The sequence below is a fragment of the Aquila chrysaetos genome, chromosome 5 (assembly GCF_900496995.4).
Source record: "Aquila chrysaetos chrysaetos chromosome 5, bAquChr1.4, whole genome shotgun sequence".
Taxonomy (NCBI): domain Eukaryota; kingdom Metazoa; phylum Chordata; class Aves; order Accipitriformes; family Accipitridae; genus Aquila; species Aquila chrysaetos.
The window spans coordinates 40,046,036-40,074,018 of NC_044008.1; the positions used below are offsets into that span (position 1 = coordinate 40,046,036).

General features: G+C 50.0%; 2 protein-coding genes across 6 annotated transcripts; one reads left to right on the forward strand and one right to left on the reverse strand.

Annotated features, from left to right (window-relative positions):
- Positions 1–1,506: 1,506 nt before the first annotated feature.
- Positions 1,507–7,715, forward strand: LOC115341766 (flocculation protein FLO11-like). Of its 3 annotated transcripts, XM_030015186.2 has the most exons (12): positions 1,507–3,281; positions 3,729–3,787; positions 4,068–4,222; positions 4,648–4,751; positions 4,887–4,945; positions 5,211–5,347; positions 5,423–5,547; positions 5,920–5,978; positions 6,364–6,518; positions 6,944–7,053; positions 7,173–7,295; positions 7,519–7,715. In XM_030015186.2, exons 1-12 carry the CDS (start codon positions 1,923–1,925, stop codon positions 7,561–7,563), a joined length of 2,490 nt encoding a protein of 829 aa, XP_029871046.2. In that variant the 5' UTR covers positions 1,507–1,922; the 3' UTR covers positions 7,564–7,715. The 3 variants fall into 3 exon arrangements, 2 of the variants coding, with proteins under 2 accessions (XP_029871046.2, XP_040979872.1); XR_005932544.1 differs by lacking the exons at positions 6,364–6,518; positions 7,519–7,715 and having other exon boundaries at positions 7,173–7,289; XM_041123938.1 differs by lacking the exons at positions 6,364–6,518; positions 7,173–7,295; positions 7,519–7,715 and having other exon boundaries at positions 6,944–7,083.
- Positions 7,716–18,078: 10,363 nt separating this feature from the next.
- Positions 18,079–26,629, reverse strand: LOC115342139. Of its 3 annotated transcripts, none has more exons than XM_030016035.2 (3): positions 23,854–26,629; positions 21,715–23,276; positions 18,079–20,595 (listed from the first exon to the last, which is right to left on the reverse strand). In XM_030016035.2, exons 2-3 carry the CDS (start codon positions 22,883–22,885, stop codon positions 20,495–20,497), a joined length of 1,272 nt encoding a protein of 423 aa, XP_029871895.1. In that variant the 5' UTR covers positions 22,886–23,276; positions 23,854–26,629; the 3' UTR covers positions 18,079–20,494. The 3 variants fall into 3 exon arrangements, with proteins under 3 accessions (XP_029871895.1, XP_040979558.1, XP_040979557.1); XM_041123624.1 differs by having other exon boundaries at positions 21,682–23,276; XM_041123623.1 differs by lacking the exon at positions 18,079–20,595 and having other exon boundaries at positions 20,602–23,276.
- Positions 26,630–27,983: the final 1,354 nt, after the last annotated feature.

Below are 27,983 nucleotides of genomic sequence, written 5' to 3' on the forward strand. Positions count from 1 at the left end.
ACCCCTTGCGAGCCTCCATCGGAAGCACGAAATCTGCCCGGTCGCGAGAGCCAAGCGCTCCAAACCACATTTTTCAGCCCAAATTACTCGAGCCCGGCAGGGAAACAGCACTGCCGTGACCCCCCGCCCCCCAAACAGGGCATTTTGAGGAGCATCTGTGGCATTTGGGGCCAGTGCTTGGGGAACGACCTACCTGGAGGAACAGGCACAAACGCTCCTTCATCTGCCAAGGGCTTAATGAGGAGCAGAGGGAAGCTAGGACTCCTCCAGCCAGGAAAGAGCTTCACCTGGAGGAGTGCAAATGAGATTGCGTGTTAATTGGGGGCAGCTGGAATGGAGACACCCCCCCACCCCCTGGGAAATGAGATAAAAGCACAGGGCTGGGCAGCAGCTTGGTGCTCTCTGTGGGTGCTATCAGGTAAGGGGTGCTGGTGGACTGGAAAGCCTTGCTGTCCCTGGTGAGGTTGCCCGGGACGAGGTGGAGGTTTGATGAGATGTCTGAGGCTGGTTACAGCCCTGCTTTGCACCGGGAGCCTCCCTGGCTTCTCCTGAGGGATGCTGAGGCTTGGCACAAACTTCCCTGAGCCGGAGCAGCTGCTCGGTGCTGCTGGAGACCAGGGAGATGTTTTGATAAGGGGCCTTCTGTCCTCGGCTCTGGTGCGTGGGATGCTCTGGGGGTGGGCCAGCCACTGTCACTGGGCTGGGGGGGCGCGGGTAAAGCTTGGAGGGACCCAGCCTAAAGCTCCTGCTGTATTTCTCCACATGCTAGGCTCTCCCCATGGCCTCTCCCAGGCAGAGCCGAGGGGCAGGACCCCCGGACCCCAGGGATGCTGGTGCCCTACGGCTGAAAAAGATGCTCTGCGGTGAGAGGGAGGGGGCCGTGGCCACGGCCCCGAGTTCTACCGCCTGCGCGGCCGCCGCTGCCGGCGGGCTGTGGTGCAAAGCCTTCCTGGTGCTGGCCGTCTGCCTGTCTGCCACTGCTCTCCCATACAGCCTGGGGTCTCCGGCTGCTCTGCCCCGGCCCCCCCCCGGGCTCCCTGCCTCCTTCCCGTGCTCGGCCAGCCTCCCGGCGAGGGACAGGCGACGATCTGGTGGCCGCACGCGGGGACCCGCTCAACGAACCGGCGATGCGGCGGCGTGGGAGCGCGCTGACGGGCTCTGCGGGTACCCCAGGTTGCTCCCCGGGGGTGAAAGGAGACGTGACCCACGGTACAGGTGCTGAGGGATGGAGTCCGGGGATGCCGACGGCAGCCGCTGCCTCTCCCTCGACGGCTCGGACCTCACCAGAACGGCAGCGGGGATCCAGGGACGCGAAAGGGCTCGGGCTGGGCACGAGAGCGGCTGTGACGCTGTCCCCTGCGCGGTGGCTTGGCACAGGGGTGCCTGCTACCTCGGCTCAGCTCCCCCAGACCGCGGGCGACCCCGGTCCTGGCTCCCAGCATCGCTTTGCTGGAGGAAGCCCCCGCGGCACGGGACCAGGCTCCCGTGATTCCGCGACCTCGGCCCGTGGGCTCGGGCGGCCAGCGGGCACGGCAGAGCCCCGGGGGTCTGCGGGGGCTGCGTTGCTGGAGGCGGTGCCCACCCAGCTGGGCTCGCCTGGGGGGGCTCATGGCCCGTCTGATGCCCCAGCACGTGCAGGGTCAGCATGGGTGCCGACGGGTACCCCCTCCCAGAGCCGCGACCAGCCTGGAGGTGACCGAACGCTGGCCCTTGGGGCGTCCCCTGACCGTTGGACCCACACAGCAGATCTCAGCCTGGCTTCAAGCTCTAAGCCTCCTGCTGCGGCCACAGCCAGGAATTTGCCTTTTCGGGCCAGAGTTGCGACGGCAGCGCAGGCTCCCAGCAGCGTGCCTGCATCTGATGAGTCTGCAGCCAGTGGCTTCTCTGATGTCCAGCACGGAGCTTTAGTTGCCAGAGCCACGATGAGGAGCCGTGATGGGCAGAAGAAAGCGGAGAGACCAAGCCCTGGCCTGCCTGACCTTGGTACGGGTGAGGACCGCGCTGCTGTTCCTCACCCGGTGTCCCTTCCAGGGCCGCCCTCGGCTCTGCCAACAGAAAGGACATCCAGCTCGACCGAAACGCATACTGGTGCCGTGTGGGTAACCTCTGCTGTGACGCCCGAGGTGCTCTGGGACACACGGCCTGCTGGCACCTTCCCGCACGGCGAAGCTGCTCTGCTGGTGGACACCGTCTCGGCCGAGGTCCCAGAAAATGGGTCTGGACTTCTGGCCACTGTCTTGGCATCGCTTCCCAGTGCTGCATTGGCTCAAGATGTCAACCACCCACAAATGCCGGCTCCCTTCCTTCCTACAGCGGAGTCTGGGGGACCTGCTGTCACCTCAGGGAAACCGAGTGATCGGTCTTCCCCCCCTGCAAGGCAGACTCTGCTGACATCCACTGAAGCCCACCCTTCCCCTGCTCAGACCAGGCCCCCCAGCGCTGGAGGTCCCCCTGTGACGGGGCTGAGCTCGGTAGCCTCTGATACCGACCCGGACCCTGGAGCGACCAAAGCCTCCTATGAGGATGGAGCTGTTATGGTGGCTTCCCCTTCTCCAAGAGCTGCAGGTGTGACACACGGCTTCTCCCTGGGGTCACGTACCCAGAGGCCATCTCTGCATCTGGATCCCTCTCTCGTGGCAGCATCTGAGGATGGACCCACTGCACGCCAATGCCAGCCCATGAGGGTGGCAGAGATGACCGTGCTGCCTGGACCGGTGGCTGCGGCAGAAGAAGCCGGGCACAGTGAACCCCGGACAGCATTGGTAGGAGCCACTGCTGCTCCAGCAGGACCTCCAGCGCCCACCCATGCCAGCCCAGGCTCTGTGCCTCTTCCCAGCTCCGAGAACCCTGCTCCAGGGCTTTGCTCTGAGGCTGTGCACCACACCGGCACCGCCACCTCGCCATCTCCATCCTACCTGCTGGCTTCCACCGGAGCTGCGCGTGCAGCCGGCTCCCTGCCCAGCTCTCGCACCCCGGTCGCACCATCAGGAGCGACCCTTGATGTTCAGTCTGTGTCCGGTCACTCTGTCGCCTCCCAGCATCTCCCTGCAGCTGCCAGAGAGACCTTCACCCCAGCTGAGCTGATGACGATGGGCAAACCTGGGTCCCCAGGGGCGAAGCCCCCTGCATCCCACCGCCCCGGGCTCCCCTCTCCTGCACAGCCTCTGCCTCCGCACGTGCTGCCTTTGCGGTTCCGTCTCTTGGGCATCGCTTACGCCGAGGCTCTGAGCAGCAGGGCTTCGGAGAGCTACAGGGAGCTGGAGGAAGAAGTGAGGCTGATGGTGAGCGCGGGAGCTGGTTGGTGGAGATATCGGTACTTGTGGGTGTAGGGGTTGCAGCTGAGAAGCTACTGCAGCAAGCCCTGCTGGGGTGAGGAGCCTGTGGGCTGCATCAGCCCTGGCTTGGTCTATCACCTACCTAGGCATGGTGGAGACGAGTAAAGCCCCGGCACGGCTCCGGCAGAGCTGGACTGGGATGCTTGGTTTGAGGCGGGACTGGACTCCCCTCGCCTCCAGCAGCTAACGGGGCCATTGCACGCCCTGTTGGTGTTGGGGTATTCCCTCCCGGGTGCTGGTTCCAGGCTGATGGGAGCCCTGGGTATGCCAGTTCAGCCATGACCATCCCCAGAGACCTGGCGTACCCTGGGCAGATTATGCGACTTCCCTCTGTATTTATTGCACGCCTCCTGGTACGAAGCTTCTCAATTAACAGGTGCTTCTTTCCTCCAGCTAAACCAAATGCTGTCCACCTATGAGACCTTCCTGCAGGCAAATGTCCTTGAGTTTATGTGAGTATGCGGCTCTGCCCTGGGGCAACAGATGGAGAGGGGTGTGTTTGGCTTGGAGGGAAGGGTTTGCCCAGCAAAATGCTCCAGACGGGTCTTGTGAGGGCCTATGCTCCCTCCACAGGGTCATCATCCCAAGGAATCCTTGGTTGAAAGTGTCTGAAGCTCCAGCTAAAGCCACCTGAGACCTCTCTTTGGGTGGGGTGTTAATGTGAGGATGATGGGGCTCTAAAGCTTCTACCAAAGGGGAGGTGGGCTGCCCATCATCTCATCTCCTTCCCAGGAACGGCTCGGTGGTTGTGCGAGGGGAAGCTCTGTTCAGGGGGGACGCTCCTGCTCCCACTAACTCCCACCTCATCCGGACGGTCGTCACGGAGGCGAGCAAGGGAAGGAGCATCTTCAGCTGGCAACTGGAGCCACAATCTGTCCAGTCCAGTGGTAAGCTGTGGAGATCTTCCCACAGCAGAGCTGCTGCTGCTGGCAAGTGTCCTCCCTATACCTCTATCAAAGCCAAAACCTCCCCAGCTTGGATTTCAGCCTTCACCTTCACTTAGCATTCCTACTGACCCATGCAAAACCGTTTAGCGTGAAGGATGCTGGACACCACGTCTGCAGCAGTTGGACCTGTGTGGTCCAGCGCTTCTGCTAAAATCTCTGGCTTCCCCTCCTTGACCTGCTTCTCCTGTCCTGGGAGGTGGTAGATACCAAGCCCTTCCCACCACAAAAGGTATTCATCTTGCCTCAGCCGCCCTGCTGGCTTCTGCTTTCAATATGTGGCAGAGGATGAACTCAAGGCTGACTGATATCTCCCAGGGAAGGTGGAGGAACAGGTATGGGCATAACCGCCTTCTGAACCCTTTCAGGCTTCAACCTGGAGAACCTGGAGCCGGAGAAGCTGTCCATCTCTCTCACTGCCCTCCAGCTTGGGAGCAGCAGGACAAACTCCCTGGAGAGGCTGATCAGCAAGGTATGGCAAGCCTTGGTGGCTCTTCCAAAGGGCGATGCTGCGAAAACGGGTGCTGGCTGCTGCGCTGCCTGCCCAGTGGGATAATGTGCCCTAAAGCAGGGGCAGGGTGTGAGCTGTTGTCTCCTCTTCATCTAGGTGACTTGGTCTCTCGATGCCCTCTACCGTGTGAGGAACTTCACTGTTGCCCAGCTCAGGTATGGGACACAACTACCCTTCTCCAAAGCTCTTCGTTAAGTTACCTTTGCTACCTCTGGTGCGTTCTGCAGCTGCAAAGGTGGAGAGGCTGAGTTGTGCTGCGCTAGGAAACCTGGAAGGGTGCAGCTGGTGGCAAATACTGCAACTGAGCACCTTCCCTGGGCTGAGTAGTCATGAGCTGCTGAAAAAAAGACCAGCAAGGGTGTGCTTGGTGAGCCTGGTCCCGGCTCCCCCGCCTTGCTTAGAGCCCTTCTCTCCCCTTAGAAACCTCAGTGGGGACCTGGAGATCGCTGGAGACCTCTACCTTGACACAGTCATCCATGCCGACGTTGCAGAGGTTCTGCAGGCCTTGACAGCTCTGGCAACCTGCTCCGTGGACCTGACCTCCCTCTCGGTGGAGGGTAAGGACAGCCCCTGTGTGTGGTAGGGCTCGCTGCCAGCTCTGCTCACCTAGCACTCACGTCTTGCCTCTTCAGGAGCCAGGCTTCACCTACAGGTTTACCCGGTCTCCTTCCTCATCGCCAACAGACGCTTCAGTGAGGACCTTCTGGATCCACTTGCTATAGAGCACCGGGAGCTCACCAGAGACCTTGAGGACGTGGTAGGCATGGCTGGTGGGAGGGGGCCAGGGTCCTCCCAGGGTGCTGAGCAAAGGAGGCTGAGGACCACTGGAGGACGAAGGACTGCTTTGGGGTTGTCCAAACCAGACCCTCAACTCCAGTGCTGTGGCTGATACCTGCTGGAGGCAGGCACCGAGGCTTTAGTGGCAGCGCATTTTCTCTCTGCTGATGGTGCTTCAGTGGTTCAGGCCACCACGATGCAGCCAGGGACCCGGAGGTGCTGCAGAACCGCAGCCGCCCTGTGTCACTGTGGTAGTGGCTGTCCCAGTTCCATCATGGCTGTGGAAATGGTGGTCTGGCTGGGTGAAATGCCCCAAAGGCTGGCGGGGAGCTGAGTGAAACTTCTCTTCCAGGTGGCGAGAGCCGTGAGGGACCACAGGAGCTTCCTGCAAGTGGTGATAAGAGGATTCCTGTGAGTGGGAGCAGAGGGTCTGCTGGGGCAGAAGGGAGGGGCAGGGGGGTACAGACCCAGGGAGGTCTCCCTATGACCATCAACCAACAGGTCACGGCTGTCGGGTGTATCATCTCGGCCACAGAAGGGTTTGCAGCAGGCAGCTGAGGTCAAGCATCTACCCACTGTCTCGGGAGCGACTTGCTGGACCCCTAGGGATGGCCCTTCCATCCCAAAGAGCAGATGCAAAACCAATGCTTCCCTGGGTGCAGAGACATCCTCCCGGGGCCCCTCTGAGCAAAACCAGCTGGGAGCCTGGTTGTGCCCATGGCCACAGCCCAGCATATGGCTGCAGGGTCACGGTGGGACCGGCAGCTGCTGGAGCTCTTCCCAACCTTGTCCACAGGCCTGGCTCCTTGATCTGCCATGGGGACGTGGTCTTCCAGCACCCTGCTCCAACCAGCCTGGAAGTTTTGGAGGCACTCGCTCTCTCAGTTGGGCCAAACAAGACTTTGGCTGGTTCAGACTTCCAGGTGGACCCATACTCTCTTGCTGTGGGCGGTGAGCTTCCCATTTGGGGTATGGGTATACAGGTTTCATCAGTCTGTGGCTCCATGCCTGCAGTGTGAGCAGAGTAGATCCACAACCAACTAGATCTGGATCCCTTATGCGAAGGGAAGGCGAGATGCCTTGGCTGGTAAGGTGACCAGCTTGCAATGGTTGATCTGGAAGTACAATTCTAGGAACAACCATACCCTATCCCTCTGGGCAGCCTCGGGGGGGATGGAGACAGACCCACCTGCTGCAGCCTGGCATAGGACAGGAGGGAAGGGTTACCTGGAAAGAGCATGGAGGGTGTCAAACGGATGTATATTGGCATCCTATATATTACCTCTGGTCTCCCAAAGGAGAGTGGGTGGCTGCTGCCTTGCGAGGTAGAGCCCCTGTGTCCTGCAGGCTGTCCTAACTGCTGTCCTCTGCTCCAGAGGACACTCTGCAGCCACCCCTGCCCCAACCAGGCTTTCCTGAGTATGGCGTGGCCATTGTCATCGTGTGCGGCCTCTGCATCATTACTGCTCTGATCGTCTTGCTGGTGGTAAGGGCGATGTCTGTCTGCTGGGGCAAAGCAGTCCCGGTCCCTGTGCGAGGGGAGCGCAGAGCAGAGGACCGGCACGGGGCCAGGCATGGCTGCAGCTTCCATGCTCTCCTCCCTAGTGTCTGAGGACCAGGATGTTCAGCTGGTGGGATGTGGCAGTCCTCTGGGACAGAAGCTACTCTGAAGCGAGGACCCAAACCCTGGAAATGGATAACCGAGGGATATGGTCACCCTCTGAACAGGCAAGTGGTCTTTATGCTCCCTGGAATTAATTTCTGTGCCTTGGAGCTGGAGCTTTGAAGCATAGCTGGTGTTTCTGCAGGTCACAGGTCCCTGTTGTACCTGGTGATGGTCCTGGGCAATGCCAGGAGTTGGAGAAACCCCTGGGGGGCTGGAGGGAAGGAGACTTTGCTCCCTGCCCTTGCTGGAGGTGGGCATGGTGACTTGTCCCCCTCTCACCCGCAGGGCCCTGAGGATCCTCAAACAAGCTTGCAAAACAGTGCTGCCTGATGAGAAGATGCAGCTGATCGGGGGGAGCCTGAAGAGGGGTTGTGGAGGGAGAGATGTTCAGATGATGCTCATCATGCTGCAGCTGCCGAACCCTCCCTGAGAAGGATGCGGGCTCAGGTGTATAAAGGAATAACTTTGTATGTTGAACTTTATTAAACTGTTTATAGAATGTCAAACCTAGCTGTGAATGGTCTCTGTTGCTGCTCCTCCTGCCTGGGAGGGCAGCCCTGCCCTGGGCTAGGAGCTGTAATGGGCAGCTGCCAGGCACTGCGTGGTTTATACTTTACACCCAGGCTTGCTGAAGAGCTGCACGCTCTTCCTGGCCAAACCTGGCTTTGAGCACCTCAGGCTGTGTGCTGCTGGTCTAACTGGTATCGATAAGCTGAGCTTGGTCCTCTCCAGCTCTTGATTAACCGCTCAGTATTGTTAGTTTGTTTAAAAGGGGGTGGGGGGGATTGAGTGCTGGGCTGCTCCCTGGGGAAAGCAGCCCTTCCCGCTCTGCACTGAGCGCTCCCCTTCCCCCCAACAGGCGAAGCACCCTATGATGGGGGCTGTTATTGCTGCCTACTTAACTACCAGGCAAAGCTTTTTTTTTTTTCCACCCAAAAGCTTGTTTTTTCCCTTTCTGCTGCATGCTTTTCCTCAATGTGTGGGACTGTGCTCTGTGCAGAGGCAGAAAGCAGGTTCTGCATGCAGACGCTTGCTGCAAAAAGGGATTTCAGTTGCTTTTTTTTTTTTTTTTTACTCTCTAATCAAAGGTCATCCAGTCCTATGGTCCCCCAAAGCAGGTGGAAAAAGCCTCTCTGCAGCCCAGGCAAGGGGTAGGGCTCACCCCCTCCTGCTTGCACCCCATGAGGGCTGGGGATGTGGGGATGCCCTTTTGAAGGGGGAGAGGAGCTAAAACTAACCCTTCCCTGTGCTCTGCAAAACAAGGAACTGTAAAGGGAACAACGCTTAAGCCTCGTTGTTTCTAAGACTATTCATATTAGACATATAACTAATGATTAGAGATTGCTTTAGATGTGATTAATAGAATGCAGGTGCATATAAAACAATATGCATAAGCTGCTCATTTGTCCCATGTGTAGCCCTCACCGTGACTGGCTTAAAACCCAGTCAAGCTGAATCAACAGAAGAAGGATCATACATCTTAGACCTAAGACATAAGAGTAAGTGATTAACTTTAGAGCAAGATAAATTAATAGAATAGCCTGAGTGATTTTCAGAAATTCAAAGGTAATCTTTGATGTGTAAGAAGATAAGTGATTGTGGTGACCGGAGACCTTCTGCCTACGACCTCTAACTTCAGAAGAACTGGGACACAAGAATTGATGAGATAAGATGATGATGAATGATAACGACATGGGAACCGAGATCCACTGGAACATTACAAAGACTTTGGACTGGGATAATAGGTGGTAAAAAGGTATATAAGACTGAGAAATTTTTGGAAGGTTGCCATTCACTGCGGTGGTGGCCCAACTCTGAGTTGTTAATAAAGCAAACCTAGAGAAACCCATGACTAAAAATTCCTTAACAGGAACGCGCTTAGTGTTCCTCAGCTCCCACCCTCCCCTGCCAGCTCCTGCCTGGAAATGACCCACAAGCAGCAAATTCCTCAGGGAGGGGAAAAACCTGCTGCATCCCCAAACCTTGAGAAAAATCAGAGCTGAGGTGCTGGAAGGCACAAAGAAGCTGCCACCACCCCTGCGTGTTAATTCAAATCTGTAGGGCTGGCTTTGCAAAGCAAGGGCCGAGAACTTCCTCGGAACTGACTCACCTCCTCTCTTGGATGTCACCTACCCCCAGTACGTGAGCGAAGAGTAATAAACATAACCCAAAGCCTGACCAGCTGGGTTCTGCTGTACTTAAGAGGAGAAAAAAAGGAAGCGATTCTACAGAAGTCTCTTTAAAGGCTGGTTTTCTAGAAGTGACTCTTACCCAAAGGCACAGGCGGGAACCACCCGACCTGCAGCCGTGAAAGTGCCAAAACAGGGGCAATCCCAACGGTGGGAAAATAACGGATGATTGTGAATGTGCTCAAGGGACTTGCAGCTGGGATGTAAAAAAAACCACATGTATCGTACTAATTGTTTTGTCCTGTGCGTTTGACAAGTAGAACATCTGTGTTCAGATAACATCGGCCTGCGATAGACTCGGAGGAACCTATCGAACACGCTTGAGATTCCTGCCCTGCCGTGGGAAAGATCAAGGCATGGTGGTAAACTACGTCTCTGCAAATTCCTGAAATACAGGTGAAAACGTCAGGTTTGGCGATCCTTCAGCACGGACCGAGCTCCGCGATGCCTGCGTCCTCGCTTGTGTGCCTCTGCCTGGGCGCTGCTCTGGGGATCCCCCGGTTGGCGAGGTAACGAAAATAAATTTACTCTTTGCCTTTCATCCGCGGTTTTGCGGTCGTTCCTGCATCCTGCCCGTGCTGGCTTGCACGCCAACAAACGGGCTGAGCGAGTGTGCGAGTCAGCCTGGAAAAAAAACAAACTGTACCGATGAAGAACGATGCAGGGGAAAAAAAAAAAAAAAATAATACCCCGGTCCATCTAGAAATGACACGATGGGGCGGTTTGGCAGTTGGAGGTTGCTGGGGTGAACGGCTGGGGGCTGGCAGCTGCCTTGCTCTGCAGCAGCCGCCGGGTCCCTGCCCGATGCCCTTGAACCCCGCAGCATCCCCAAACTCCCACCCGCAGCGTCCCGCTCGCCCGGTCCCCGCCGCGGCCCGAGACCCACTGGGTTTTGTTGGGTGCCGGTACTTCAGATGCCACCGCTGTGTCACCTTGCTGCCGGGTGACCCAGCCGGCGTTGGACCCCTGCTCCGACCCGGTGCCCGTCGCGATGCCGCAGGCTCTGGGCTCCTTCCTGTGCCTTCCTCCTCCTCCTCCTCCATCCCCCCAGCCCTGAACTTTGGCATCAACTTTAACGTGGCTGTCCCCCTCCTTGTGGAAAGATGCTGAGGAGGTGAAACGAGGGCAGGGTGCTTCCATCAGCTCTCCTGCGGGAGCAAAGCCCTCCTCACGCTCTTCCTCCTCTTCCTCCTCCCCAGCAGGCGCTCCCTGGAGGGAGACAAGGCCATGGAGCAGCTTCTGCCTCCCCCAAACCTTGGGGACCAGAGAGGGAAGCCGGATCCTGCTGCGGGCTGCTGTCTGCCTGCCGTGCCGCTCTCAGCAAGAACCGAGCTTTCCCGGGGAGGTGGGGGGGTCATTCGGTGGTGGTTCCCCGCTCCCCTGCCCGGCTGCTCCCCCCGATTCAAAGGAATCCACTCGCAGAGGGAATGTAAGCCAAAGCACCTTTATTTTCACCGGTGGGGAGAGCGTAGGGTCCGCACCCTACAAAACGCACCTCCGTCCAGGTAAAATTTCGGTCAAACTTATATAGCACTTTTATCAAACATTCCATACGTTTTGTGGTTAATCCCCGATAAACAAGCAGTTTGTGGTTACAAAACTTTAGTGCTCTATTTTGTCTATTGTAACTAGTTTTATGGTTTCCTAGATAGCAAGGCATACGTGCCTAAAGGCAGCATGTCATATCCCTGCAGAGGGGTAGGCCCCTGTTTATGGTTAGCCAAGCTAAAACATCTTAAAAAAAAAAAAAAAAACAAAAAACCAAAAACCCAAATCAAACCCCAAGAACTCACAGTATTTGCTAACTCATTGTACAAGATTTCAGAAAATTTAGGACTATAAGACTGTTAGAAATTAATATAGAATGGGTTAAGGTTATTAATGGCAACAGAGCTGCTCAACAGGCCATGAACAGCGTTCGCAGCCTGCCCCCCTGTATAGCCCCAATCCAAGACCGGATTAAAACCCAGTCAAGCTAATCAGTAGAGACAGATCAAACAAAAGATGAAAAATCAGCAAGATACAGGTGCGTAGCTGGGGAGTGATTAAAATATGTAGAACGTGCAAAGATAAATGGGAAATAGTTAATGGAACAACCAGCGAGGTTTTTTCAGGATGGTGTAGGTACGAGACTTCAAAGTAAAGGGGATGAGAAGATGACTGACCCAAGACGGACTTCGAAACCCACAGGATGATGACCGGACGGAACAAAAGAAGAATTGATGAGATAAGACGATGATGAATAGTGACGACGTGGGAACCGAGATCCACTGGAACATTACAGAGACTTTGGACTGTGATAACGGGTGGTAAAAGGGTATATAAGACTGAGAAATTTTTGGAAGGTTGCCATTCACTGCGGTGGTGGCCCAACTCTGAGTTGTTAATAAAGCAAACCTAGAGAAACCCATGGCTGAGAATTCTTTAACAGAATTGGCGACCCAGATGGGACTCTAGGACGCAAGAGGAAGGCGACCAGGACTCTCTCTGGGCAGACCAGTAACCAATACTCAAAAACCAGCAAAAGCATCAGGTGAGTTCACCTACTGAGACTTGGGAACGGGTGAGTCCAGATATACTGGAGTACTCTTGTGTTTAAATTTGTTCATAAGAGAAAATGGGAAATGTACCCAGCGGTCCAAGGGGGACGCCCCTTGCTGAGGTACTGGAAAATCGGAAAAAGATACCCCTGGCACAAACACTACAAAAGCAAAAGCTGCTTACTTTGTGCCAGGAGGGATGGCCACCCCTGACTTGGGACAGAGGAGGAGGACCAGCAGATATGTGGCCTCCGCAAGGAACTTTTAAGCCTCATAAACAAAAGTTCCTAAGAATGATTCTGAAAGATACGGGTAGTCAGGGTATTGACTACTGGTATATATGGTACAACTGGGCACAACAAAGACCAAAATTATTAAAAAGGAGGACAAGCTCACTTCCCTCTGCTCCGGTAGCTGAGGAAACTGACCTTGCCTCCGCTGGAACGTATCCAGGGAGGCTTGAAGACATTCCGAATGCAGGAGCTGGACCAGCAGCTCCTCCTGATGTCCCTGCGGTTACTGCAGCCATGAGACATGAACCTTGGAAACAAGGAGATTTAGTCTCCTGGCAGAGTAAAATGCCCAGGCTGAGAGATGATGCAGAAAAATGTGCACAGTTGTTATCTAGCGTAGTAACAGATTATAGCCCTAATTGGAATGATATGAAAACTTTATTGCAAGAACTATTTCAGCCTGAAGAAAGAGAAAAAATATTCCTAAAAGAAAGAGAGATAGCCCAAAGAGGACAAGGGTTAATCCCTTGGCCAGACCAGGACCCAAACTGGAATCTGACCACTACAGGAGTGAGAATTTACCAGACTGCTGTGCAGCAACTTACAGAAGCCGTACGACAGTGTGGAGAAAAAGTGACTAACTGGACAAAAGTTATGGAATGCAGGCAAAAATCAGATGAACATCCTAGTGATTATTGGGCACAATTAAAGGTAGTGCTCTTAAAATATAGGGGAATGACAGAAGATAATTTTCAAGAGCCATTAGCAATCAGTGTATTTGTGGAGCAATTGGCTCCAGATATCAATAAATATTTTAAGAAGCACGTGCCTGGTTGACAGGGGGAAACCCTACCAAAAATTCTTAGCATTGCAACTTTTGTTTACGATGGTAGAGATGAGGAAAAGCAAAAGAGAGAAGAAGAAAAGCAGAAGGAAGAAAAGAAATGAGAACGGAAGGAAAAAGAAAGGCAAATCAGTTTGCTGGCAGCTGCAATTACTCAAAATTATAACCCCAGGGGAAGAGGACGGGGATTCCCCTGTGGGAATTTTAGAGCAGGACGAGGTGGTCGGGGACGACTGCCTCCTTCTGCTGCGCAACCTCAAGGAATGAACTTTAACGCTTTAGAGTGTTTTTATTGCGGAAATACAGGGCACATACAGCGGGATTGTCCATTGCGACCTGTGCCAGCGGGACAACGATCTGTTCCGGCACAGCCACCGCGACCACATTCCCAACGATATTGAGGAATCCAAGGTGATCGGGATGGCTGAGCCTCTTGATGGAGCGGAGGTAAATGAGTACGGACAGATTACTGCAAAGGTAAATGGAATTTTTGTTACCTTTTCGGTAGATACGGGAGCTACATTGTCATTATTAAATCATGATATTCCTCAGATTTCTGGGGGAAAAGTGATAATTAAAGGAGTTGTGGGAGAAGAACTGAAGTACCCTTCTCTCCCTTTACCTGTCATTTTGGCTGGAAAATTGGCATGGGGAAGATTTGTAATATCTCCCAATTCACCTATTTCATTATTGGGATGCAACCTTTTGCAGGAATTTGGTACTCAGATATCTCTAGCTCCTAGTGTAATGAAATTATATTTTATTGGATCTGAAATTGCACATATTTCAAATGAAAAAGAATTGACAGAAAATATTCCACGAGGACTTGAGGCGGTACCCCGAACACTCTGGAGCATCTCAGGGGAAGATGTGGGATTGTTATTTTCTGCAGAACCTATAGTACTAAAAACAAAGGGAGGGTTTCCCCCTTCTATTAGACAATAACCAATTGCTAATGAAGCTATACCTAGTATTTCAAAACAAATTGATTCTTTTCTGAAAAAGGGGATCTTGAAGGAATGTCAAAGCCCATACAATACCCCTATCTTGCCTGTAAATAAGCATCGATTAGATAAAGATGGGGACCCAAAGTATAGATTTGTACAAGATCTCTGAACTGTAAACGAGCATGTAGTATCATCGCACCATGTTGTTCCCGATCCAAATTTAATACTAACTCAGATATCTGCATGGGCACAGTATTATACTGTTTTAGATCTAACAGGAGCATTTTTTAGTATTCCTATTGCAGAAGAAAGTCTGCTAATATTTGCTTATACGTGGCAAGGGAAACAGTTAACTTGGACGTGGCTACCGCAAGGGTTTACTAGTTCTCCAACAATTTTTTCTCAAATATTGAAAAAGGATCGGAGAGATTTAAGTTTTCCAGGCGATTCAGTATTGGTCCAATATGTTGATGACTTATTGTTGGGTAGTCACACACAGGAGGAGTGCATGAAGGACACAGAATATCTCTGTATTCAACTAGCAAGGAAGGGACACCGAGCATCTCTATCCAAACTACAGCTTTGTCTACAGCAGGTAAAGTACTTGGGATTCATACTGAAACCTGGGGAAAGAGAAGTGGACCCAGATCGGGTAAGAGTAATACAAGAGCTGCCGAGACCAATTACAAAAAAACAATTAAGGGGATTCTTAGGACCAGTGGGATTTTGTAGACCATGGATTCCAGGTTTTAGTGAAATGGCAAAACCCCTACATGAAACCACTAGAAATGAGGAAGTGGAACCTATAAAATGGGGACCTGAAAGGGAGAAAGCGCTTAGGATTTTAAAAGGGGCCTTATTAAAGGCACCGGCCTTAGGGATACCAGATTATACTAAACCATTTAAATTGTATTGTGCTGAAATGAAGGCAGTTGCAAATGGTGTTGTAGTACAAACTTTAGGGCCACGGGAAAGACCAGTAGCCTATTACTCTCATATTTTGGATCCTGTGGTAAGAGACACACCATTCTGTACAAGAGCGGTGGCAGCAGCAGCTAAGTTGTTAGTAGAGCGAAGTCGAAACCTGATTCGGGGACACCCACTCACTGTCTGTGTATCCCATGAAGTTGAACTTTTATTAAAACAATATGCGGAAAAGGCACTATCTCCACAAAGGGCACATCGTTATGGATTGATTTTGTTACTTGCTGATAACCTGAAAATAGAGAGGTGTAATACTTTGAATCCAGCTACTTCAATGCCACTGCCAACAGGCAGTGAAAAGGACGTACGTGATTGTACTCAGGTTATGTACTCAACCAGCAAACCGCGGAACGACTTGAGAGATCAACCTTTAGAAAACCCAGATCTGAACTTATTTGCAGATGGATCATCATATTACAAGGGTAGATTGAAGCGAACTGGATATGCTGTGACCACAGAAACAGGTATTATTAGCTGAACCTTTATCACCTTCTCTAGGCGCTCAAGGAGCGGAAATTATTGCCCTTACCGAAGCAGCAAGGTATGCAATCGGAATGCGTGTAAATCTTTACACAGATTCTAAATATGCTTTTGGAGTCTGTCATGCAACAGGTATGCTGTGGAAAGAGAGAGGATTTCTCACCTCCGCGGGAAAAAACATTGCACGTGAGGCAGAAATTAAAGCATTGTTCGAAGCGATCCAGTTACCTTCTGAAATAGCCGTGATATATATAAAGGCCCATACGAACAAGACGGACAAAATCACAAAGGGGAATGCCCTAGCGGATCAAGCGGCTAGGGCGGCGGCAGAACAGATCTTATTATTGATGGCACTGAAGTCGGAGTACTCAGAAGGTGAACTCCCTGAGATGGGAAAATTATATGATGATCTCCCAGAAGATGAGAAAAAATTATGGGAAAATCTTGAAGGACAGCAAAGCGAAGGAATCGAGACATTAGGGGGTAAACCGTTACTTCCCAAAAGGTATTTATGACCGATCACACGCTGGTACCATGATAAGACACATGGGGGACTGGAGAGTATTGCCTTGAAGATTCAGAGATTGTGGGCAGCACCAGGAGTTTATGCAGCAACTAAAAGGATTTGTCAAAGTTGTCGGCTGTGTAAAGAATATGCAACTCTCTGAATTAAAACCCCATCCGGGAAAAGACCTCCAGCTACATATCCTTTTCAGAAATTACAAATAGACTACGCTGAAATGCCCAAGGCACTGGGTTTTACCTATATGCTGGTGATAGTTGATCAGCTGTCTGGATGGGTGGAAGCCTTCCCAACAAGGAAAAGTGATTCAAAAGCAGTAGTGAAAGCTTTGATTAATGAAATCATACCGAGATACGGGGTACCAGAAGTGACTGATTCAGATCGAGGAGCACATTTCTCAGCTGCAATTCTTTTGCAGGTATATCATTTTTTTAAACATTAAAACTCAATTTCATACACCCTATCACCCGGAATCCTCAGGGCAGGTAGAAAAGATGAACAGGACAACAAAAATTGGTGAAAGTGTGTAAACAGACAGGATTTAAATGGCCAGAAGCTTTAAATTTAGTTCTTTGGGATATTAGGAATACACCCAGGCAACCAATAGGAGTTTCACCTGCTGAAATCCTATTTGGGAGGATAATAGCAGTACCGGGAACTTAAGTCCCAGCTAAGACAAGCTTATTGGATGGAGATGAACAAGTGAGCCAATATTTGCTATATTTACAGGATTCATTTACTAAGTTGAGAAATCACGCATATTGGTACCAAGGAGTTTCTCCAGAACTACAGGTGCATGACATTCAACCTGGAGACATGGTTTATATTAAAAATTTTAAAAGGAAGAACAGGTTTGAACCAAAATGGGAAGGACCTTATCTTGTATTATTAACCTCTTTTTATGCCATAAAGATACAAGGAAAAGAGGCCTGGATCCATCATTCGCATGTATGTAAAGATACTTCGGAAGAATGAACATCTCAGCAGCAATCTTGGTCCTTGGAATTTCAAACCTTGCTGAGAAATAGCAACATGGTTGAAAAAGGAGATTGTGATATTGATTGTAATTATTGTGATGTTTGTGTGTAGATTACTTTTAATACAATGTTGTATTGCTTGTTATATGAGCATGATGAATAAGATTAGAGATACTGCCTGGAATTATCGTAGTTATTAGAATTGCGCAGGTATGCAATTGCGTAGAAAAAAAACAAAAGGAGGGAATCATAGAAGATTTTAGAAAATTTAGGACTATAAGACTGTTAGAAATTAATATAGAATGGGTTAAGGTTATTAATGGCAACAGAGCTGCTCAGCAGGCCATGAACAGCGTTTGCAGCCTGCTCCCCTGTATAGCCCCAATCCAGGACTGGACTAAAACCCAGTCAAGCTAATCAGTAGAGACAGATCAAACAAAAGATGAAAAATCAGCAAGATACAGGTGCGTAGCTGGGGAGTGATTAAAATATGTAGAACGTGCAAAGATAAATGGGAAATAGTTAATGGAACAACCAGCGAGGTTTTTTCAGGATGGCGTAGGTACGAGACTTCAAAGTAAAGGGGATGAGAAGATGACTGACCCAAGACGGACTTCGAAACCCACAGGATGATGACCGGACGGAACAAAAGAAGAATTGATGAGATAAGACGATGATGAATAGTGACGACGTGGGAACCGAGATCCACTGGAACATTACAGAGACTTTGGACTGGGATAACGGGTGGTAAAAAGGTATATAAGACTGAGAAATTTTTGGAAGGTTGCCATTCACTGCGGTGGTGGCCCAACTCTGAGTTGTTAATAAAGCAAACCTAGAGAAACCCATGGCTGAGAATTCTTTAACACTCATACTTATGCTAAGAGCAGCCTAGTTATGTCAAGCAAACCTTCAAGCCATACTCAACTCCATTCCTTAATTCAATCCCCCCTTTTCTTTAAGCTATTGCAAATTGTTTTGCAAAACCTCGTTTGCAGTCCATAATACATGTACTTGTTGAGCAACAGTCCATATTTTCCACCACATCCAAAGGCTGAGAATAGTCAACAGGAGGGCTACAAGGATCAGCATTAGCACAGGATGCACTAGGAAGTTGAAAAACTGTGCAGCGGTCAGAGATTTTAATGATGTGTTTAGAAAAATGTCCCACCAGTGATGTTCCCTGGTTTTCTCGATGGTTGTGATGATGTTCTTTATTTCCAGAGTATCGTGCTGGACTTGCCATAATGTTCGATTAGAAGTTTCTTTCACCTTCTTTAACAGTGGTTCAGTGTCTGGGTGGGGAAGCATTTTCTTAAGGACCTTAATGTCCATTCCGATCTGTAGTTTAGGTACATCCTTGTACAGCATCTAACTGTCAGAGATCAACTGAGAGGTGGTTATAGGAACAGAATAGTTAAAATCACAACCTCGTATTTTGGTAAAATTACAAACACAAAAGTTAGTTCCATTTGTTTCTTCTTCACAAGTATCAATACTAACATTAGCACAACTAGTCCTTATACAGGCACACGCTTTCCCTACATGTGATTGAGCATGTCCCGAGGGAAGCAACCCAAAAGTACATGTACTGTCCTCTGTCTCTAAGCACAGATCTTTGTTTTCAATTACCGCATTTTCACAAAGATATCCTAGTTGTTCCTTTGGGATGCAGGCTTCAGTACTAATAGTCTGCCGTTTCCCTGTATTATTGCTATATTTTGCCCAAACATTGTGTCCTATTGGTCTGACTACTACATCTTGATGGATTGCCCCTAATGCTAAAATAGGGAAAATATCCCACACCTCTGCCTTTTGAATTGTGAATACATAGGCTTCAATTTGTTCCTTCGTGTCATCGTAGGTGAAATTAACTAGTTGCCACCAAGCCTGATGTTTTAATTCGAATGAGGTGGTAGTATCAATCTTAGCGATAATTTCTCTAATTTCTTGTGGTAAGTTTCCTGACATCCCTTCCCTGATTATATCAGAAACCACAGATTGTATCCAAAGCTGGGTCTGCACACGTTGAATGGCAATAGAGACATTTCCTTGTAGTCCTTCTACGGAAGTTGCTACTGCTTGGAAATCCTTGCTAGTATGGTTGGATAGTAAGGAGATGAGGTCAGCAGTTAATCGCTGAGATTCAGCTAGAGTAATTAGGGATGACCTTAATGGTACCTCAAGCTTTCCCAAATCAGAGGTGACTGTACTTAATTTATTAATCAGTACCTCTTGATCAATGGAGTTTAAAACTCCTAACCCAGACCCAAACCATCCTGTTAAATCCTTCTGTTTCCTCGAGTGGTGAGCTCTGGAATGTAACCATGCTTTCCATCCTTTAAGACTTTGTGAGACGAAAGGTAAGCATTCTGATTTTATCTGAGATATATATCAGCTTGCACTTTCACCTGTACCTTCTTTAAAGAATATGTGGGATCCAGAAATAATTTCTGCTCGTTGGATTGTCTCACCTCATAAGGACCTGCGAATGAGAGGTTGTGGTATTTTATAGCCCAGTTAGCTGGTTCAAACAGAGGGATGGTGGTTGGACTGGGTGCAGTAACCGTAGTGGTTGGTTTTGGGGTGGTAGATAACGTTTGTACTACTACCCAATAATCAAATACAGTGTTATTCCTTATGCATATGACTTGTAATAAGTGGTTAAGTTGTCTGCTAAATTTACAATTTAGCCTTGTACATTTTACAATCGCCATGATACTCCTTCCATCATTTACAAGCAAATAGGACGAATTGTTCTTACAGGTAATTTCTATCTCACTTTGATTTATCCCTTCTGCATAACAATCCGTAAGGCCCGTGAAATTTGAAGTAGTGTCAGTTAAGCCTAACCAAGTTAGTTCCTCCCATCTATCTGAGCTCCTTATTGATATGTCGTCAGGTTGGTTTCCAGGTATACACCGTCTATCAGGAGCGTTCACACATTCCCCTCTGTGACAAGGGATCTCATCCTCCTCTTCTCTTGAATGTTTAACTATCAGAGGCGGGGGGAGGATTGAGGAGAGTGCTTGATTCTATATTATATATGTGGTGGTCATATCTATTTGAAATTAGAGTCACTTGTCGGTATGATTTTGTCAATCTCCTTCCATCATGTATAATTCCTATGCACAGAATAATTGAACTAGCATTAAGTTGAACCTCTGCCTGACAGTAACCTTGATAAAACACACATGCTGCCGAGTATACACACTGTTGTGGCTCTTCCAAATTGTATATATAAATGCCAACCATCGCTACAGTGGTTTGGTACTTCTGCTTCACTTTAAACTTACATGCCATACTAACTGAACTGTTTTCTTGTATTACAAAAGATTGGATTCGTCCTGAATTTCCCCAGTCTCTCCTAATTTGGCTATCAATTTTTAAATCTGTGTATACCTTACTTATTTCATCTGTGATATCCAGACCTACGTTACCTGAGTACCCATTCCTAGTCCAGTCTTCAGGGTCAGGGACATCATTTAGATCTTGATGGGTGATGCAGTTGTCTGTCTGTCCAGCTGTGACGTAGAAGATCACACTAATGATTTCCGAAATTGCAGCTTTGCTGGTCCAGTACATTTGGAGGTCCATTTCTGCTCAAGTGGAGGATTCTCCTGACGCTTTGGAGCCACCTTAGTTCTGGAATAGTGTATCCAAGCAGTTACACCTTTTACCTTTACAGCAGTATATGTAACCAGTAATACTTGGTAGGGTCCTTCCATTTCTTTTGGAAGGGGTCTCCCACAATTGTTTTTATGTACACATAGTCTCCAGGTTGTATATCATGTAAGGGGCCATCTAATCCCCTTGACCGAGTGCTTATTACATACCTAGTAATCTGAGACAATTGTGTAGATAATGCAATCATATAGTCCTGATCATAACGCTCTCCCAGTTGGTTTATATCTTCCTCCCCATATGTGAGCCCACAGGGTCTTCCATACAACATTTCAAAGGGACTCAGTCTCTCTTTAATTTTAGGTTTTACCCTGATTCTCAATAAACCCAAAGGTAATGCCTGAGGCCATTGTAAATTGGCCTCCTGTCCAATTTTAACGATTTGTCGTTTAAGTAAATGATTCATTTCTTCTACTTGCCCACTGGCTTGCAGCCGATAAGGAGTGTGAAGATGCCAGTTAATCTGTAGCATCTTACTCACTCCTTGCACCACGTCGGCTACAAAATGGGAACCTCTATCTGAGGACATGCCAGCAGGTACCCCAAATCTAGGTGTTATTTCATTAAGCAATACTTTGATCACTTCTCTGGCTTTATTGGTCCTCGTTGGGAAGGCTTCAGGCCATCCGGAGAAGGTATCTGTTAGGACCAAGAGGTACCGATACCCGCCTTTCCTTGGGAGTTCGGAAAAATCGATTTGCCTCTGTTGTCCAGGACAGTTTCCTCTATCTATCGCCCCGAATTCTACTTTATGAGTTGTCTGAGGATTATTTTGGAGGCAGACAGTGCACCTTTGAGTAACCTGTTTGGCCACAGTATAGAGGTTTCTACCTATTATCCCTTTCCGGAGATATGTGCATAGGGCATCTCCTCCCCAATGTGTTTTCTCATGTTCCTTTACCACCAGCTCCCATAAAGCCTTCTCAGGTATTACTATCTGTCCTTGAGGGGTTACATAATTTTCACCCCTTAAGGTGGCATGCAAATCTTGCATCAATTCCTGGTCTTTCTTAGAATATGAGTCTCTAGAATTAAATTCGATCTTACCTTCAGGAATGAGGGGTTGTATGGTTACCGTACCTTGTCCTTGTTCTGCCACCCTTTTCGCCTCCTGATCAGCCAACCTGTTTCCCCTTTCTTGTTCTGTTTCTCCTTTCTGGTGTCCTTTGCAGTGCATTATGGCTACCTCTTGGGGTAGTCTGATGGCCTCTAATAGCTCTAAGATCTCCTTAGAATATTTTATCTGCTTGCCTTGGGAGGTTAATAATCCTCTTTCTTTCCATACTGCCCCATGAGCATGCACCACTTCGAAGGCATATTTAGAATCTGTCCATACGTTGATTCGTTTTCCTCGAGCTTTCTGCAATGCTCTGATGACTGCGATAATTTCTGCTTTTTGAGCTGAAGTCCCAGGCGGTAATGGCTTTGATTCTATGACAGAGTCACGAGCGGTTATTGCATATCCAGACTTACGTTCTCCGTTCTTCACAAAACTGCTACCACCTGTATACCAGGATTCGGCATCGGGGAGGGGTTCTTCTTTCAAGTCATGCCTGCTGGAATATGTGCTTTCAATCACTTCCAGACAGTCGTGGTGGAGGGTTTCTGAATCCTCCTGGTCTGATGACAGAAATGCTGCAGGATTGATTAGGTTAGTGTTGAGGATCTCCACATCATCCTGCTCCACTAGGATGGCTTGGTATTTGAGGAACCTTGAGGGAGATGATAACCAGTGGCTCCCTTTCTGTTCCAGTACAGCAGCTACTGTATGAGATGAGATAGATACAAACACAGTCATTTTCTGACCCAAGGTGAATTTACGAGCTTCTTGAATGTTGATAACCACGGCCGATACTGCGCTTAAACAGCTCGGCCATCCTTTACTTACTTCATCCAGCTGTTTTGAGAAGTAAGCCACAGCCCTTCTATAGGGGCCAACGTTTTGTGCCAGCACTCCCAAAGCCACCCCCTGCCTCTCACGTGAGAAAAGCAAGAACAGCTTGGAGATGTCGGGCAGGCCCAGAGCTGGGGTCCCTAATAGTTCTTCCTTCAAGGTCTGAAAAGCCCGCTTACCTTCCTTGGTCCATATCAGAGGTTTTGGATTGTCCTTTATCATCTGATAGAGGGGTTTGACTAAGATGCCATAATTAAGTATCCACAGCCGACACCAGCCCGTCACTCCCAGGAAAGTTCTCAGTTCCTTGGCAGTGTGTGGTAGGGGGGTATTATAGATGGGCTTTTTCCTTTTCATCCCTAGTTTGCGTTGTCCCCCCGATATCTCATACCGGAGATATGTTACTTCTTGTTGCAAAATCTGTGCCTTTTGTTTTAATACCTTATACCCACTTAGTCCCAAAAAGTTTAAAAGGCTTACTGTCCAAGATAAGATAAACAAGAGTCCTTGGTGGTCGTTGCTATCATCAGGTCAGCTACATACTGTAGAAGAATCCCTTCTCCTGGGGGAGCCGTCCATCCTTCAAGATCTTTGGCCAATTGGTTCCCAAAAATGGTAGGGCTGTTCTTGAACCCTTGTGGGAGCACCGTCCAGGTGAATTGTGATTTTCTACCTGTTTCAGGATCCTCCCACTTGAAGGCAAACAGTTTCTGGCTGTCAGGGTCTAAGGGTGGGCAGTAGAAGGCATCTTTCTGAGACAAGGGGAATCAAAAGAATCTCAGTAGACATAATAAAGGGGGATGAAAAGATGATGTTTAGCGCTTACATTGTTGAAATTAGCTGACATAGAGACAGTCCTTGATAAGAAGAGCTGGTCCTAAGAACCAGCCAATAAGGTAAAGACAGTTCCTGATAAGAAGCAGGAGCAGGCCCCAAGAGCCAGCTAAGACTGGTCTTGCGGCTTGGGTGAATACCAAGAAATCACTGAGCCTGCGCAAGAAGAAAGGTTACTAGCGGTGACGAAGAGGAGTCATCTATCTTCATCTCTGCGACCACCAGACGACCACCATAAAGAGGCACTGCGCAAGTGCAGTTGAGAGGAGACTATGGAAATGACCTCTCGGAGCTAATTTTAATATGAAGCGGGGACAGGTCATGCATATGTATAGGCGTATTGTGAATATGTAACACTTGACTGTATAAACTTGAAACTAACTGCCGAGTCGGGCGCGCACGACTTTGGTGGGACTACCCCCCGTGCTGCCCAGCGCTGAATAAACATACCTACTTTACAATCTCACTGATTGTGGAGTCCGTTTCCGCACGTCATTTCAAACCTAAAACAGTAAACCACACATATTCTTCTTTTAAGTCTGGTTAAGAGTGTATATGGGTTGGCCACCACAGGGTGGAGATCTTCCACTGTTTTATTGATGGCTCTAAGGTCTTGTACCAATCTATAGCTTTTACCGTCGGACTTTTGCATTGGTAATCTTGGAGTGTTATATTCTGATTCACACTCTATCAATAACCCCAATTTCAAAAAATTATCGATCACTGTTTTCATTCCCTTGCGATCCTCTAATTTGAGAGGGTATTGTTTAATTCTTATGGGCGGCACTCCAGGTTTTAATTTGACTGTTACCAGTTGCGCTGTCTTTGCTGTCCCGGGGGTTCCACCTGCCCAGACTCCAGGATGTACCTGGTTCAGAATTTCGTCTGGGATCTCTTCTGATTCTTTATCTGTAAGTAAAGCTAAACTCAAAATTTCAATTAGTTCTTTCTCATTTACTTTTAACTGTATTCCCTCAGGGGTGAATTTAATTTCCGCTTGTAGTTTTTCTAAGAAATCTCTCCCAATGAGAGATTTGGGTGCTTGGGGCATGTGCAGAAATTGATGCATGCCTACAGATTTACCCAATTTAAAGGACAGTGGCTTCATGAATGATACCTCCTGTCGTTGACCTGTTGCCCCGACCACATTTATAGATCATCCTGGGTCTATTTCTTCTAATTGCATATTTAACACAGAAAAGGTTGCTCCAGTATCCACCAAAAATTCAATGCCATGTGACCCATTCCCCAGCTTCATCATAAGCAGAGGATCCCCTGGGGACTGATCCTCCGGTTTCCCCTAACCTTCTTCTAGTTCTGCAACCATTGCCCTTCCATTTCTCCCTTTCTGTGGGCAATCTCGTTTCCAGCGTCCCTCCTTTTTGCGTACTGCACATTGGTTAATGCCCAACCTGGTTTGGAAGCGTGGATTCTGTGAGTTCTTTCGAGGTGGAAAGGGTTTCGCACCCCCTCTTTCTTCTCTAAGGGCCGCTATAGTAGCGGTAGAAATGAGTTTCCCTAGCTTCCGTCTTTCAATCCCATTCCTATTGCGAAATACGCGCCAAGCTTCTTCCAATAACTTTTCTCTATCACGCTGTTCCTCAGCCTTCAGTCTCTGGAGCTTGCTTCGGATATCATCCAGGGATTGCCCCAGGAACAGGGAAACTAGCTGCATCTTCCCTTGGTCTCCGGACGGATCCAAGGTGGTACGTTTCCGCATTGCTTCCCAAAGTCGATCGAGGAACTAAGAAGGGGTTTCCATAGGGTTTTGTTTAATAGCAAATAAAGAACCCCAGTTTACTGTTTTCGGTATCCCATTTTCCAACCCGAATGCCACCCATTCCCGATATTGTCGCAAAAGTTGGTAATGGTCTGTATCATTATAATCCCACCGAGGTTTCGACTGTGGGAATTAGTCATTTATATCCTCCCCATCCCTTATTTTGTTTCTTCCGTAATCTCTAGCAGTTTTAAGGACTAATTCTTTTTCTGTATCTGTTAGTGTGTCCAACATCAAATCCACATCCTCCCAATCTACATCTAATGCTTTTACAAATGCCTTAAATCGTTTTGCTACCCCCGCCGGATCACCCCGATATCCTTTAGCTACTAATTTCCAGGCATCTAAATCTCCGATAGAGAGGGGTACCTTGAGTTTTATGGGACCCGCTGGTCCCACAGCCTCTCTCAAAGGTGCCTGAATTACTGGTTCTCGTAACGACGCAGTCCTAGACTTAAGGTCTCGTGCTCTGGTTTTAGGAGGTGAACTAGAAGGGTGTCTGAAGCTATGCCTTCGTTTTTCAGTATCAGGTTCTTTCTTTCTCCCTCTTTCGATCTCGAGTGAAGGGGGAGGGCTCAAAGGGGCCGCTTCGGGTTCTTCTAATGGATGAGGTGACCCTGCCTGTTCTTGCTCTTGTTGCCCCCTTCCCCACGCACCTATAGGGGTTACAGAATCCTCCATTCTGTCCTCGTCCTCTTTATACTTTAGGCACCTTGATCCTATTGAACAAGACGAACAACACCTCTTCATTTTACCCACTCCCGCTTTACAGTTATCCTTTTCCAGGGTTAACACGAAAGGGTCATGGGGAGCTAAGTTAATAGTGCACTCCTTTTGCATCTCAGGGTGGTCGCGGAGAACGAAAAATATGTCTTCATAGACTATTTCATCCCATTTGCCCTCTCTCCTTAAAAATAAGGTGAGTTGTAAAAGGGTATTATAATTTAGGGTCCCATTCAGTGGCCATTTCTCTCCATACAGCGGCCACCGTTGTGTGCAGTATTTAATGAGGGTCTTTTTATCCACACTCCCTCCCCATTGGGGGGACCCCCAATGTCTTTCCAGTGTGCTAAAATACACCCTAGGGGGGCTGCATTTTATTTGTTGCTTCCCCAGCTTATTTCCCATTATTATTGTCACACGCTTCGCTCGGCTGTGGCCGCTCTCGTCGCCGAGAAATGGAACCGCAGATTAGAGCTCCACGCTCGCTCCGTAGTACTGTACGTCTCAGGCGTGTCTGTGTTTCTCGGGCCTTTCACACCATTCGCTTCGTCTGTCGCTGACCACGTCCCTCGCGGGATGGAGGAACTGCAGCTCGAGACTCCGCACTCGCTTCGTGTTAATAACACGTCTCGCTCACTCGCGCATTCACAGACCTCTCGCACAACACCGAAATCGTGTCTAAGGTAAGGTCAGATTCTATCAGGCGATGTAAACGATACCCCCGGGGGGCACAAAGAGACAACTGAGCCTATCTCCTGAAGTTCCCTAGTATCCAGAATCATAGAATCATTTAGGTTGGAAAAGACCTTTAAGATCATCGAGTCCAACCATTAACCAAGCCCACTAAACCATGTCCTGAAGTACCCTGTCCACTCGCTTTTTGAATATCTCCAGGGATGGTGACTCAACCACTTCCCTGGGCAGCCCATTCCAATGTTTGACAACCCTCAAACCAGAAGATACCAACCAATTTCAGGACAGAATTCCCGTGCCGGTTCCCACTCTCTTATCTCCTCTATCACCTCTCTAATTCAATTTAGAGCCCTACTCCGCTCTGTCCAATCCCAGCCCGTCCTTTCGATCCGGCCCCGCCCCGCCCGACTCCGTTACACCCAATCCCAGCCCGTCCTTTCGATCCGGCCCCGCCCCGCCCGGCTCCCCGGCCCCGCCGCCCCCGTTCCCCGCAGGCCCCGATCCCGCCGCCACCGCTCCGGGAGGCGCGGCCCGGCCGGAGGCGGAGGGAGCCCCGATCCCCGCGCGGCCCCTCGGAGAGCTCCCGGCGGCGCGGGGTCGCTGCGAGCTGCGGCGGTTCCCGGCTCTGCAGATCGAACGGTGACCGTGAGCGGGCTCGCTGCGGAGCCCCGGCCCGGATTGAAGAGGCGGGCTCGGATTGGTGGAGCGGAGCCGGGCGGGGCGGGGCCGGATTGAAAGGACGGGCTGGGATTGGGCGGAGCGGAGCTGGTCGGGGCGCGGCCGGTCGGTGCGGGATTGGCGGGGTCGGGCGCTGCCTCGGTGCGGGATTGGCGGGACGGGATTGGCGGGGGGGGCCGGAGGCCGTGGAGCGCGGCGCTGGGGCGGCGCTGCCGGGGCCGGGGCCCGGCTCCCCGCGGGGGTGGGGAGGCTGCGTCGGAAATACTTTGTTGTGTTATTATAAACCTAACGTCAGTCACCATTAGACATGTAATAAAGTGTAACACGGCACAGTAAAGCTTTGGGGGGGGGGGGGGGGGCTGGTTCCTGCCCGCGGGGGGGGCCCCCCTAGTTCCCAAGCTCTGCCTCCCCGGCACCGGGGGGGGGATTTGGGGAGCTGGGAGTTGGGGAGTGGGATGGGGCCGTGGGACCCTCGCCGGAGGTGGGGGTCCCGTCACATCTGCCCCCAAAGTGCGGGACGCTGGCATGTACCAGGCCAAACTCAATGAGATGATAGTCTCTGGGCGAAATGGCGCTGGGGGGGCCAACGCTTGATTCAGGACACAGCAGTCGAGGCGATTTGGGGCCAGTTATGACAGCTCCTCCTGATGTTTGAGTGATGACAGTGATTGAATTACAACCTCGTCAGCAGCCCCGGCGCTGCCGTGAGAAGAGGAGCGGCTTGCAGCTGGAAGGATGCGGAGCTGG

Excerpts from the sequence above, each read along its gene's own strand:
- LOC115341766 (XM_030015186.2), top strand. The coding sequence starts at position 1,923 with ATGAGGAGCCGTGATGGGCAGAAGAAAGCGGAGAGACCAAGCCCTGGC. Across the intron at positions 5,348-5,422 it reads GACCTCCCTCTCGGTGGAGG|GAGCCAGGCTTCACCTACAG; the intron begins GTAAGGACAGCC and ends TTGCCTCTTCAG. Across the intron at positions 7,296-7,518 it reads TATGGTCACCCTCTGAACAG|GGCCCTGAGGATCCTCAAAC; the intron begins GCAAGTGGTCTT and ends TCTCACCCGCAG.
- LOC115342139 (XM_041123623.1), bottom strand. The coding sequence starts at position 22,885 with ATGAAAAGGAAAAAGCCCATCTATAATACCCCCCTACCACACACTGCC.